The sequence below is a fragment of the Periplaneta americana genome, chromosome 13, assembly GCF_040183065.1.
Source record: "Periplaneta americana isolate PAMFEO1 chromosome 13, P.americana_PAMFEO1_priV1, whole genome shotgun sequence".
NCBI lineage: Eukaryota > Metazoa > Arthropoda > Insecta > Blattodea > Blattidae > Periplaneta > Periplaneta americana.
Window position 1 is genome coordinate 124825164 of NC_091129.1, and position 14078 is coordinate 124839241.

At 34.0% G+C, this 14078-nt stretch overlaps 1 protein-coding gene across 1 annotated transcript; it reads left to right on the top strand.

Annotated features, from left to right (window-relative positions):
* Nucleotide 1: 1 nt before the first annotated feature.
* LOC138712374 (putative peptidyl-tRNA hydrolase PTRHD1) lies at nt 2-8556 on the top strand. Its single transcript, XM_069844052.1, has 3 exons — nt 2-102; nt 4518-4724; nt 8044-8556. The coding sequence occupies exons 2-3, from the start codon at nt 4536-4538 to the stop codon at nt 8215-8217; spliced, it is 363 nt and encodes a 120-aa protein (XP_069700153.1). The 5' UTR covers nt 2-102; nt 4518-4535; the 3' UTR covers nt 8218-8556.
* Nucleotides 8557-14078: the final 5522 nt, after the last annotated feature.

The window sequence follows — 14078 nt, forward strand, 5'->3', positions numbered from 1 at the left end:
TCTTTAGAACACCAGTTGGCCACCAGGGTACTCTGCTTTCATTAAAATAAATAAATGAAGACTACATTTCGTCTTCTTGTGAATGTGTATAGAATAGTGACGGTAAGTATCACGATTGATTTATTATTTTACCTAAACATCGAACTCAACTAAATAAAAATGCAACTCTACGTATAGTTCCTCGTTATGTTTAATATTCCAAGTGTACTGTATAGTAAAAGCCTGGCGAGGTTGGGTTTGATTAATGAAGATGAGAAATCAAGTTGTCAATTAGCGACAATGGTAAATAGGTATGTTTTGGAGTAAATGTATGCATTTTAAGCGGAATAAATATTACGAATTTGGTTTACACTTTCAAGAATATTGGCTCTGAACAGCTAATTAAACAAGGGTCCTGGGAGGAACGTCAATAAAATTTATTAATGTTATCAATATTGAGCAAAAGATTATGAAACAATTATAATTTCATGTTGTAAAATATTTATCTTAATGCAAATTATTTCAAAATGTCACTCATACTGAATTCATACACATCTCCGAGAAAAGAAAATCTAAATTTATTTCAAACTAGCCGTACCCGTGCGCTCCGCTGCACCCGTTAGAAATAAATATAAAGTAATTACATAATTAAAATAGGACGTTTGATCCAGGGAACATTCGTGTTTGATAGAAGGATAAATCGTTTAATATGTTACTTAATTTAAATTGCATCCAAATAATTAAAATGCGATCATTTTGGTCCAGAGACTCTCATTTGGTGCAATGACAATTCCTTTAAAATGTTTCTTAATTTTTATTACATGCAACCATAGTTTAATAAAGATTGACATCATTTAGATTTAATTTGTATTTTTTTTTTTTTACTTGTTATAGGTTTCCATTGAATTATGATAATAACTTAATTTTAACCCTTGTTTTCTACGTATTCAGTAAATGGCGCTTGGCCCACTATGGTTCTGAACCCTTCAAATAACTTAAATTATATTATATTATATTATATTATATTATATTATATTATATTATATTATATTATATTATATTATATTATATCAGAAGTTACTGTAATAACATTATAGCATTATGTCCATCTAGAGAAACTACACTTTCCTAAGGTGAAATAATAATTAATTATACAAATCGGTTAATTTAGCTTCCGATATTACTTCATACAAACACAGAAACATTCTCTGTAGGCTATCTTTCATAGCTTTCGTTTGTTGCTGTCCAAGGCCCCTTATAGACGAAGTCATTTGTTTTTTAATTCATTACACGGCCTTAGATGGCAGTTATCTTAATTTTAAAACTCATTTATCTCATTAAATATCAGTCCTATCAAAATTTTTCAAGAAATAAAACTTTTCGAAAATTATTTTTAAAGAAACATTTGTTATGTAACATTTTTCACAAAAATCAATAATAAGCGAGATATTTCGATTTAATTCAGGCCCCCTTATAACCCCCCTTTTAAATAATGTATTTTGAATGCCATATAGCCTAAAATCTAAGTTACAACGAACTTAATTTATATTCTAATTTTCATCGAAATCCGTTCAGCCATTATCGAGTGAAAAGGTAACAAACATACAGACAGACAGACAGACATACAAACAAAAATTTCAAAAAAGCGATTTTCGGTTTCAGGGTGGTTAATTATATATGTTAGGACCAATTATTTTTGGAAAATCGAAAATTGCCAGAAAAATTTCGGCTACAGATTTATTATTAGCATAGACAGAAATGTGCACAAATATTCATCAATATTTATAGATAGCAATAACAATTTAAACAGTATGAGACTTCAAGCCGTTTAGAAACATTATTCGAGCTTACATTATGAATTTGTTAACTTAGCTGACTTCACTCAGTCATATATTTACAATTTTATACGAACGCAAAAATATAATACTTATGTTTGAGCGTTTCGTGTCATGCAAGTATATCATAAATAAACGATAATATTACTTCATCCCCACTTTGTAGTGACGTAATAACAGGGTAGCAGAACTGCAGAATGACAGTTTGGACCACTACCAAGTGAGAAAATGATTACCGAAGTGGAAATGGAGAAAGAGAGGCTTTAAAATGGAGAAAATTATTTAATTAGAATGTCATCTCAAAATTAATCTGCGCCTTACGATTCAGAACATCTTATTGTCAACAGAATATGATAATTATCAGGGAACGGATTTATATGGACTAAAAATATATGAAATATGTAAATATATATGTAGTTATTTTTACCAAAATATTGAATTAAATATGGATTTTTACCAAAATATGGAATTAAATATGGACTTAAAATTATAAAAAAATGACTATGTACGTTAAATATTGGTACATTTTAATCAAACTAAACAAAAAATATAATGGACGTACCTTATCTTCCAATGTAGTTTCAACAAAACACAATTTTTATTGTCTGTTACCATAACAATAGGTTACAAACATTTCTTTCAAGTGCTGAAAAGTGAATCTTCTTCTATTGTCTCTGAGGATAGATTTATACTGACTAAAAGAGCGTTCGACGTCACAAGAAGTAACTGGTACATAATTCAATTTCACAATGTCTGCTGGGGATAAGTCCAAGTTAATCGTCACTGTTGATTCACCACTCATCACAGCAACAACCTTTTGTAGTTCTTCATATCCAGGGTTTTTTGAAAGTACAGTGTCCACCTTAGCTCTTACTGCATCTGCAACTTTACCTCTACCACGATTCAGTTGTTCCACAGTACTATTTATAATTTCAAAACTTTCAGATAGTGAAAGGTGCCTATTTTGGAGACTTTTGAGCGTTTTTATGATGCATGAAAATGTATGCTGAATGTGAGCTAAGTCATTCTTCACACTTATGTCACAGGTAACTGTTTTCGCAGTATCAATTGAGACTGCATCTTCAGAGTCCAATGCAAGGAGAACATTGTTAATAGAGTCTATATGTTCGGCATAATATTCAACTGCTTCTAGCCATGTACCCCATCTAGTTAAAATTGGCTTTGGTGGCAATGGAATTTCAGGGTACATTTCTTTCAACACGTTAACTCTACTGGGAGCTTTGAGAAATACTTTTTTCACTGATGAAATCAACAAATCTACTTTAGGGAAATTGTCTCTGACCACTTCTGCCACACGATGAAATGCATGCGCCACACAAGTAAAATGAGTCAATTTAGGATATACAACAGATAATGCTTGTCCAGCTTTGACCATATAAGGGGCAGCATCGCTAATAAAGAATAACACATTATCGTACATAATACCCTTTGGCCACAGGATACCCATAGCTTCGTTGAACAGTTTAACTATAGTTTTGTTATTGCACTTTTCTAGAACATCACAATGTAAAAGAATTCGTTCAGAATATTGTTCACTTAACAAACCGATAACTACATTACCAACAAGTCTACCTTCTTTGTTGGGAGTCTCATCAATGGAAACCCAAATTGAACTATCTTTAATTTCATCTCTTATCTTCTGTATTGTCTCATCGTAGATGGATGGAGCATACGTCTTCCTAAGTGTTGACTCATCCGGGATTGTATGTTGAGTATATTTTTCAAGGAATTCCCTGAAGACCTTATTCTTTAGTTTGTAGAGAGGAATATCAGCAGAGATGAGAGAACGGCACAGGTCGATGTTAAACTCAGATCTTACATTCGATGTTGTTGGTTGTGTTAAAAACAATTGTCTCTGCTTGGAATTTAGTTGTTTGTTAGCCTGATGTTTACTAGTTGTAATGTGTTGTTGCACCAGGAACTTTTGTGTAGATGATACTGCACACTGACACAAATTACAAAATAATATTTTATTGTCAGTTGATAAACCATCTTCTTTAAATTCTGAAATGTAACTTGTTAGTTTTGATTTTAAATTGACTGAATGACGTACTTTTGGCATATTTACCGTCTTTATAGTATGATTTACAAAACTGAACCTATGTGTACTCTGACTGGCATTTAACTGTTGAGCTGCACAACTGAAGTCTGTTAAAAATTTTAAATTAAATTAATACAGTTTTGTAACTTACTTTCCCATTGTTGATAGGACTGCTAATTTTCAAATAACTCTGATGTTAAAGGGATTACTGAACATGTGTTTAAATCTCTATTGTTGAAATGTATTTTTAAAAGTTAATGGAATTTTGTTTTGTTTTATTGTTAAACCTAATATAATATGGACTGTTTTATATGAAATATGGAAAATATATGGAAATTAACGAAAATATGTACTAAACTCTAAAATATGGAAAAATATGGAAAATAAAAGTAGGATTTTTCAACCCTACACATTGTGAAACATAAAGATAATGCAAAATATAAATTATATTAGCTTTATAAGTAAATATGTATTTACATATAAATCCTTTCCCTGATAATTATGAAGATCCACAAAATGTGATTACTCAGTACAATCGATGAAAGAGTGAGAGGAAGAGAATAAGTAATGAAATGCATATGATGTTATAAATATTATAAATTAAAATCAATGCTATGTTCTCGTTGAATGTTATATTGCAGTGTAGGTAACATCATGCGATGGCAGGACCTTTGGTCCAGTACGTTGTTGTGCGGGCAGACTTGATAAAAGTACATAAATGGAATTTAGGATCTGTCATTGCCCAAGCTTGCCATGCTTGTTGTGCTGTTACTCATCTCTTCCATGATGATCCTCAGACACAAGAATATCTTAAGGATCTAGATAACATGCATAAAGTTGTGCTGGAGGTATGTATTCATGAAATAGCTATCCGACAGTTTTAGCTATTCCACTGTTACATAATTAAACTCTAATAATGTAAGTAATGTCACGACCATATGCGTTTTTATTCAGTTAATGAACTGTCAAATATACATTTCATAATATGACATAAACACATCTGAAATGAGTTTCATATATAATTATGCATTTACTTTTAGTATGATATTTTCGTTTTGCCATACTCAGTCAAATTTTTCATGCATATTTCTGTATTAAACAAGTGATAGGTCTGAATAATTTCAAGGGAAAAATTGTTCCGGGGCTGGGTATCGATCCCGGGACCTCTGGTTGGTACGTTCAACTAGAGGTCCCGGGATCGATACCCGGCCCCGGAACAATTTTTCCCTTGAAATTATTCAAATCTGCTTTACAGGGAGCTTCACCTGAAAGACTAGATTTGCATAATAAATACGTTACTGTGTTAACAGAAAACCACAATTCCAAGTCACACAGAGATTGTGTGCACTCGTTGTGGGCCTCTGGCATTTCGTCAGCCCACGCGAGTTGTGTAGATATAAAGGGAAAAGTTGAGACGGTGTCGGGTGGAGTTCCCGGGTAGCTCAGTGGTAGAGCTCTAGTACGTTCAACCAAAGGTCCCGGGATCGATACCCGGCCCCGGAACAATTTTTCCCTTGAAATTATTCAAATCTGCTTTACAGGGAGCTTCACCTGAAAGACTAGATTTGCATAAGTGATAGGTCTATTTATGCGGATTATCCCGAAATGTTCTGACTTATACTGTATGGGAAATTTACTTTTAAACATTGTACAGGTAATTAGTGCAGAAATAGGGTACATTATAATTCCTGCATTGTATTAGAAACAACACAATTTCTTAAAGCTTAACCAAATGACAGTGACAGTATCCATTTAGTCTATAGTTTTTTTTTCTACATAATAGTAAAACAAAAATTATCTAAATACGTTTGAATGTAGAAAACACTACGGTACATTAGTATAATTCATTCATTTATAGTGTTCTGCCCAAGGACAGGTCTTTCACTGCAAATCTAGCTTTCTCCAGTCTTTCCTATTTTCTGCCTTCCTCTTAGTCTGCTCGAATGATCCATATACGAGTATCTTAATGTCGTCTATCATCTGATATTTTCTTCTGCCCTGAACTCTTTTCTCTTTCACCATTCCTTCTAGTGCGTCCTTCAGTAGACAATTTCTTCTCAGTCAGTGACCCAACCAATTCCTTTTCCTCTTCCTAATCAGTTTCAGTATCAATCTTTCTTCACCCACTCTTTCCAACACAGCTTCATTTCTTATTCTGTCTGTCCACTTCACACATACCATTCTTCATATTCACATTAAAATGCTTCTATTCACTTCGTCTTAATGTCCATCTTTCTGCCCCATACAATGCCACACTCCATACAAAGCACTTCACTTGTCTCTTTCAGAGGCCCGCACAGGATGCTCTGTTTTCTACTAAAAGTTTCCTTGGCCATTGCTATCCTCCTTTTGACTTTCTGGCAGCAGTTCATGTTACTGCTTATAGTACATCCCAAGTATTTGAAACTGTCCACTTGCTCTACTGCCTCTTTTTTTTTTTGTAACATCAAATTGTATGTGATAATTCCCCTCCTGCCACAAAACTCTCTTCTTCAAAGAATTAATTACACAGGAATTTCTAATGTACCAAAATGATAAAATTTGTTAAGTAAATGACTGCATAATTACTTTTACTTTACTGTCGATTTTTAATTAGTTAATTGAAGACTTACCTCTGTTTGAGGTTCTAGCTGATAATATGTACATCTGTTATTGTCAGACAGTACATCTCACTTGACAATATGTGTCAGAGAAAGAACAATTATTTATATACATCTGAAGTCTGATTAATGAAATATGTTACTAGTCAATGATGTATGCAATGGAGGAGGAAAGGAATTGACCACCATCCCTATTGTTTTATTGGTGTCATTTATAAAGTTCCAAACCTGTTTTCGGAAAGATGACTAAACAACACAATTGCAGATTACAACATGGAAGGCGTTAGTATTGTATATGGGTAGATCAATCACGAGTCCTTTTTTCTACCTCTTTAACATCAAAAGGATGAAGTTTAACTAAATAACTTACCGGTACTACCTAAAGGATTAAGTTAGTATTGCTTTGTTTTTTAAGAAACTTCACATCAGTGGACATATATGAAAAATATTTTGGTGTGTTTACAAACAACTTCTATCAAAATCGAGTAATTGATGCAAATAATTTTTTAATATGCATGTGGTATTAAAATATTCATTACTATTTTTTAAAAATGATCAATAATAGTACATTATGCAACGAGCCTATGATGATAGTAATTAAAACGCGAGCGTCTTAATTACCATTATAGGCAAGTTTCATACGACTTTTTATGCTCGACCATATTTCTAACTTGAAATTATTAATAACTATTCATGTTATTCTTATGTGAATGGGAAGGGAACTGACCTTGTGCAATTTCGTAAATTGTGAGATGTGCGCAGACGCGAAAGTATTGATTTTTTCCCCGAAACGAATGTCGACGACCTTGATATAATCTCGTTAAACTTGATATAACTTTGAAATTGAATTCGACATTGAAAAACGAGATTAAAATTGAATTTATTGGAATATTATTTACAATTAACGCTAATTATTATAGTAACAGAACATAACCTTCTGCGACAGTATTGGATTTCCAGCCTGCGTGACGTTTTGCTAGTTGTCTTTCGATTGCATATCCGAGAATAAATATCTTTGAAAAATATTGGAGTGCAAGAGGTCAAATGACTTTATTGTCAAATGCCTGGCATTAGAAAACAACAACAACATATCCGAGAATAATCGAAAACCTGAACTTTAATGAATAGGTGTACTTTAATGACATGCATTAAAGGACTGCTACCAGGTGTATAATTACTACATTTCGGCATTGTCGAGCATAAAATGTATTATGTGATAAGTTATTTCGAAAATATGATAAACATTATCTTGTTGGAGTAGCACTACCATTAAAATGTTATTAATTTCTCTTTGCAAAGTAAAACTAATTTTATCATTTGAATTGAACTCGATAAAGTGGTATCCCTGGTATGCAGTTATCTTCTCATATATTTCCAGGGATGCCCTTGCATCACTCCTGGAAGAAAGTACTAAAATAATACATATTATTACTATATTTGTGATTTTAATTATAATTGGAGTAATTTTTAATACAAATTTCAGGAAAAAAACATTTTCAGATCACTGTACAAGTCCTGCTTAGAATGGAACTATTAATTAAATTATGTTTAATCTTCACTCCAACAGGTTCCTGATGACTCAGGTCTACAAAGTTTAGAGTCCAAATTGAAGGAACACAGTGTGTTACATAAAATGTGGATAGAACAACCTGAGAATATCCCCACGTGTATTGTAGTGAAACCTTACCCTAAAGAAGAAGTGCAGAAGTACTTCAAGAAACTAAAATTGTTTAAAAATTGACTCACAGACTAACATCTCACACTGTTCCAATGATATGTGCACACTGACAACTATGGCATGAGGTCCCAATTAGCACTGCTTGTTCTCATGCTTAGCAGCAACGTAACAACATGAGAAGAACTGTGCTATTCCATATTGCCAGGTCAACACAGCTTGTATCAAGTTGAGCTTGATTTTTTTAGAATTTCTATGTTCTTTATTGTATGATGATCAGGAGCATATACCATCAATATAAAAATGTTTTTCATGATGTGATTAATTTCTGCGATAATGAGAAGTTAATAAATATTATATGCATATGTGACTAATTTCTGCAATAATGAAAAGTTACTAAAATTATATGCATATGTGACATTAATTTTATTCAACTTTTCCTATCTCATTTTATATTTCAGTTTTAGAAGATGTCAGTTTACATCTAAATCTAACAAGGTAAGGTACAGTAATTAGGGATAATTACAGACTAAAGTTGAAAGCTGACCTTCCTCATTTTCAAGTTTCTAACAGGAACTATGCTTTTTAATAACATTTTCTACTCAGTCCTGCATCGTTCCACATCTTTTTCTCCATACATACCATATATCCCTGCTTGTGCAGTTTGTCCCATTAAGTTTAAACAAACATAACGTTCTTATGCATAATTAAATTAGGTCTCCAGGGATTTCACATTTATTTCTGGAAGAGTTAAAATACACATACATGCATGGTAAACTCATACTGCTCTCTTATTTTTAATAGTACAGAACTTGAAATGGAGAGGGAGGGTTTTTTTTTTTTGTGTGTGCGCGCACGTGCGTGTTTTTTTTTTTTTTTTTTTTTTTTAATATTGGCTTCAGGTCTTGCAGTAGCAATTTTTCAAATAGCTTGGATAGAACAGGTAGCAAACTATTGCATGATAAGAAGATGGATCATAGGTGACTTCCCTAGTTTAAATATGGTAATTAGTTGCGCTACTTTTCACTGACTTCGAAAATGACTACAACTTAGATTAGTATTGAAACTAGAAGCGATTAATGCATACCGTTACCCTTTTCTGGGTAGTTTTTGTAGTAATTACTCTATCTGTGATTAAGTCATACCCAGGACTTGTAATTCAGCTAGTATGGTTCTTAGTAGTAATTTTTACTTCAGATGGTGAGAAATATTTGATGGAAGGTTAAAGCTGAAATAGAGTGTCCAAATACTCTAGTATTTCTTCTTCAATTTTAGGTACTTCTTTGTTCTATGGGCTCAAAAATGCAAAGTATTCGGATTTTTCTTGAGCACGTCTTAGCCGTATATTGTCTCTATTTCAAATCGGCGGAATGTAAGACTTAAGGTCTTTTTAACTTCCATGTTGCTTTGCAAAGTGCATAAAAATTTGGGTGTGCCACCAAATTTTGAAATATGCAAATGAAAGGGCAGGGTATATCTATGGTAAAGTTGCCTTAATCCGTGATACTTTTTCATTGAATTTCACAGGATTGGGTATCTTGCAAGGGAGTTCACCAATGTTTCAAAATTAGGCGAAAAATGCTATGTCGAATGGCAAACTTTCGACTGACATTCAATTTAAAAAAGTATCTCAGATTTAGGCAACTTCATCATACGGTACTAATAGGGTAAGCCTCAAACATCCATAAATGACATCATGCTACTGTCCGACCAAGTGGTTGTGTCGCATCTCGATTTCCCCCACCCCTTTCTTCTGGCCTCTTTGTAAAGCTAGTAATTGGGGTGTTGCGTTCTTTCCTGAAAATATTTGCTATTCGGAATTGGAAAAAAATATTTCAAAATCTGATCTACAAATAAATGAGAGAGAAAGTAATAGCCTAATGAATTGTTAGAAGAGATATAGTTGGGACTTCTTTGCTGGTAATAAAAATTGAAATCACGACATTTCGAACGCGTCTTTCTATAGGTAAGGAGATTTAACTTGTAAGCTCTTAGGAATGTTTTTTTTTTTTTTTTTTTTAAGATATGGACTGAATTACAAAGCTGATGCTTCGGGAACGATACATGAAATTGTATAGCATTGATCTACTAAACGACGAAGGTAAAGGCAATCTTGGAAATGTGATTTTCTTTTCACTACCATTAATAGAAAAAATACTGCCTACAATTCTTCTGAAGTTATTGCTAGTTTTAAATCAAATGTATGCCTTAGTAAGAAGATGGGAAGTAGTCGACAGGAGCTTTTGCCTGTTTATCTGAAGCTGCGCTTGGGCGTCAGTTCGATTCCCTCTTGGGCTGATTACCTGGTTGGGTTTTTCTGAGGTTTTCTGCAACTGTAAGGCGAAAGTCACGTTATCTATAGCGAATCCTCGGCCTCATCTCACTATCATCAATTCCATCGACGCTAAGTAACCAACTAACGTACTTGAATACTTTGAAACAATCCCAAACAGTAATAGGCCCTATTGCTGTTGGTTCCTGCTGTTTTGATGTCAAAAGTGCTTATACTAAACATTGTATGTATGTATGTATGTATGTATGTATGTATGTATGTATGTATGTATGGATGTATGCATGCATGTTCCTATCAGCAAGAGAGAAAATCTAATGTCTTCTAAGTAACTAACAAATGCTTTTCTCCTTCATTTAAAACCACATTGAAATGATTTGCATGTCCTAAGGCTCCCTGCCAGCCACCCCTGAACTCCCTATACAGTCTGCATAATCCCTTTTATCTTTCCACGCAGACATCACCACGATCTCTCACTAGCTACCATGAGCCGCAGAGGAGAGCCACCAGTACACAGCACTATATAGCCAGTCAACATATGTTTCATAGTGCGCAGAAACCAAAGGCTCCTACCTGGTCAGACTGGAATGGCTATTAAGTCATGTACAGCAATGACGTCATGCGCGATTCGACAATGGAAGCACTATGTTTGTATGTTGCCTGGCTATACCACCAGCAACCAATGACTACATACCTCGAGGTCCAAGTTCGATAGCGGTCCGCACCCGACTTTGCATCGGATACAAGACAGAATAAATATGGGAAAGAAACGGAGAAAGCGATGAAAGAAGAAAAGAGTAATTATGATCGTAAAATGTGCCTGGGGTCAAATGCCAAAAATTACGTATTAATTCTGCTTCAATTAAGGGAAAACCTCGGAAAAAACTCAACTAGACATCTTATTCCAACCAGGATTTGAGCTTTGGCCGTTCGTTTCACGGTCAGACATGCTAACTATTACCTCTGGATATGTACATAAACTCACCAAATTCCAGGATTTGGAATATCTGTAACCCCCATGAATTTCACAAATCGCCACTTTATCCGAAGAAACTGGAAATTTTGTGCACAGTATCTGGTGCTAGGATCATTGGTCCCACTTCTTTTAGAGAAATACAGGGATATCATTTTATTTTTACAAACATTTTTAATATTAACCTGGCTATACCTTTGGATTAATGGTTGAGAGCCGAAAACACCGTTTGAAACTCCCTTCCACGATTGAAGTTCGATGATTCTGACGTAAAATACAAACAAATCACTTTACTAAGTATGGGAGGGAAGAAAAGTAGTTCATCCATTTACGTAAATTAGGAAATATCGTAATTTTAAATTTGATAATTTTCATTAGTTTTTTGTTTAATCAAAATACAGTACAGATTAACAACAAGTGTTTTTACTCACGAACTGAGTTATCCATGCGAACGTATTCATTATGCAGTGTATATTATACTGTCTACAGCACATTAGCGTACAATATAGAGAATGATCATTAAATTGAAAAATAATCATAATATGGATATTTAAACACATTTTTTAAATTGGTGTCCGTTCATTTAGATACAGACTTCAGTTCTTTTGTGCATATTATCGCTCTATAGACTATTGCATCTAATTCCAATTACCAGTTTCGTCCTTCGTACTAGTAACTCATGTTGAAATAATTCTATACCTATTATATAAAAGAGTACCTTACGTACTGTAAATTCAATCTCCACTTCTGCCCGACCCGCACAGATAACATTATTCAGACATGCTATCTATTGTCCGTCCAAGTGGTTATGTTGCAGAATCGTAGAAAGGGGGGAAATCACGTGACAGTTAATTACTTTTATTTAAGTTATTTTAAACAGTTGCGGGTGAGGGAAATCGTGATGCGACGTAGGCAAACGGACGACAGTACCTGTGCGAAAATATGATTCAATATTGAAAGCTCTTTCGTCACTGGAAAACGCGAACATATTTCTTGACCGTACTATACTCACTAACTCCAATACTGTTTGTGTTTACTACGACCTTAAGGCGACTTTGACTGTATACGCTAGGTTCTGTGAGGAGAACAGTTGGAAGTTCACTAGTAGAGGGGGTGAGAGTGAAGTACCATACATTAAAAAACTCAGGTACAATAAAAATTGAAGTAAAAATAAAATGATGTCCCTGTACTTAACACTGTTGGTTTGCACATTTGAAGATTTCTACAGTTTTTTAATAATTCAATTACGTACTTCTTTTAGGGCCTTGTCATTTCCAACAACCTGTGTCCACCACGATTGCTCGACCTTACCATCCCAGATTTGTCTTTATAGGGCTACCTTACCATGCTGGATTTCTTTTTGTGGAGCTAATAAAGGAAAAAGAGTAGGTCTACCGTAACAAGCTCCACACGACTGACAACTTAAAGAATAATATCAGAAATGAGATCATAATTAATATTTATGGTACAACACTGAGACCCATTATGGACGACATGTGTGCTTGGCAGAGGACAGCGGCCATTCCAACATTTGTGCTCAACATGAGAGAAGGAAGTTATCCGAAACTCTCACTAGTTTGCGATCTACTACAAAACGTTCGGTTCTGAAAGGATCACTATGTAGTTCATTTCATAATATGGGAAACCGCAATGAGGCAACACTGCTATCGATCGATCCGCTTACAGACTTTGATTATTATCGGTGATACAGTAATTCGGCACATCAAAAACTATCCATAAAACAGTCGGCTGTAACCTGTGCTGTAGAAGAATTCGGTTGGAGAGGGAGTGTGTTTTTTACTTTTTCTAGTAGGATTCTGCAACAGTACTGTACATACAGTCGATTACTTTATGGACGAACTTTACAAGTTTTCGAGAATAGAATTATCAGCAGGAATGTTTACCTCTGAAGATCCCTAAAATACTGGTTATACAAGAATAATGTGCATATTCTAGAAGTCTAAAAAATGACATCCGAGTAAACGTCACCTTCATTTCTCAACAGTAACTGTAGCGAGTAATGTGTTCCTTCTCAAACAGGTGCGACAAATATTTGAAGGAAGAATGAAATGGATTCAGCAGCTCCATTCTCAATCGGTGTCAATAAATTGTGTTTTAACAGCATACATTAAGTAATATTTTACATTAATAGTTTGTATCTTTTTATAATGTAATTTTCATTTGAATTATAATACACATGTGAAATTCAGAATACTGGTTTGTGTAAGATCTTCTTACATAAACCAGTGTCTGAATTTGTAAGATCATAATATTGTTTTATGTTGTGATCTTTAACACAAATTGCATTGGCAGTGAGAAGTCTTTATCTTTGTCACTGCCTGTAGTCGTAGGCCTAATTGGTAGTTAGACAAAATAAAGGTATCCGACCATATACGGTGTTAACAAAACGGAAGTTCCGATCGGTGAAGTTCGAGACTTTGACGAAACTAGAAGTTCCCAGCTTTTTAAAAATTTTGTAGCTGCTGAAATTGTGTGACATAACAAAAAATAAAATGTTGAAATACATTCTAGTCCCAATAAATCTTAGCTTCAATGAAAGCAGCTTATGTTATCCTAGGTCCTAGTACATTACAAGATCATTTACTAGGAAGAAGACGTAACAGCTGAAGTACAAGGAAATGTTGGATATAAATCTAACACCCA

Bases quoted from the DNA above. Each gene is read 5' to 3' on its own strand.
- LOC138712374 (XM_069844052.1), top strand. From the start codon at position 4,536: ATGGCAGGACCTTTGGTCCAGTACGTTGTTGTGCGGGCAGACTTGATA. The intron at 4,725-8,043 runs GTATGTATTCAT...TCACTCCAACAG, and splicing joins TGCATAAAGTTGTGCTGGAG to GTTCCTGATGACTCAGGTCT.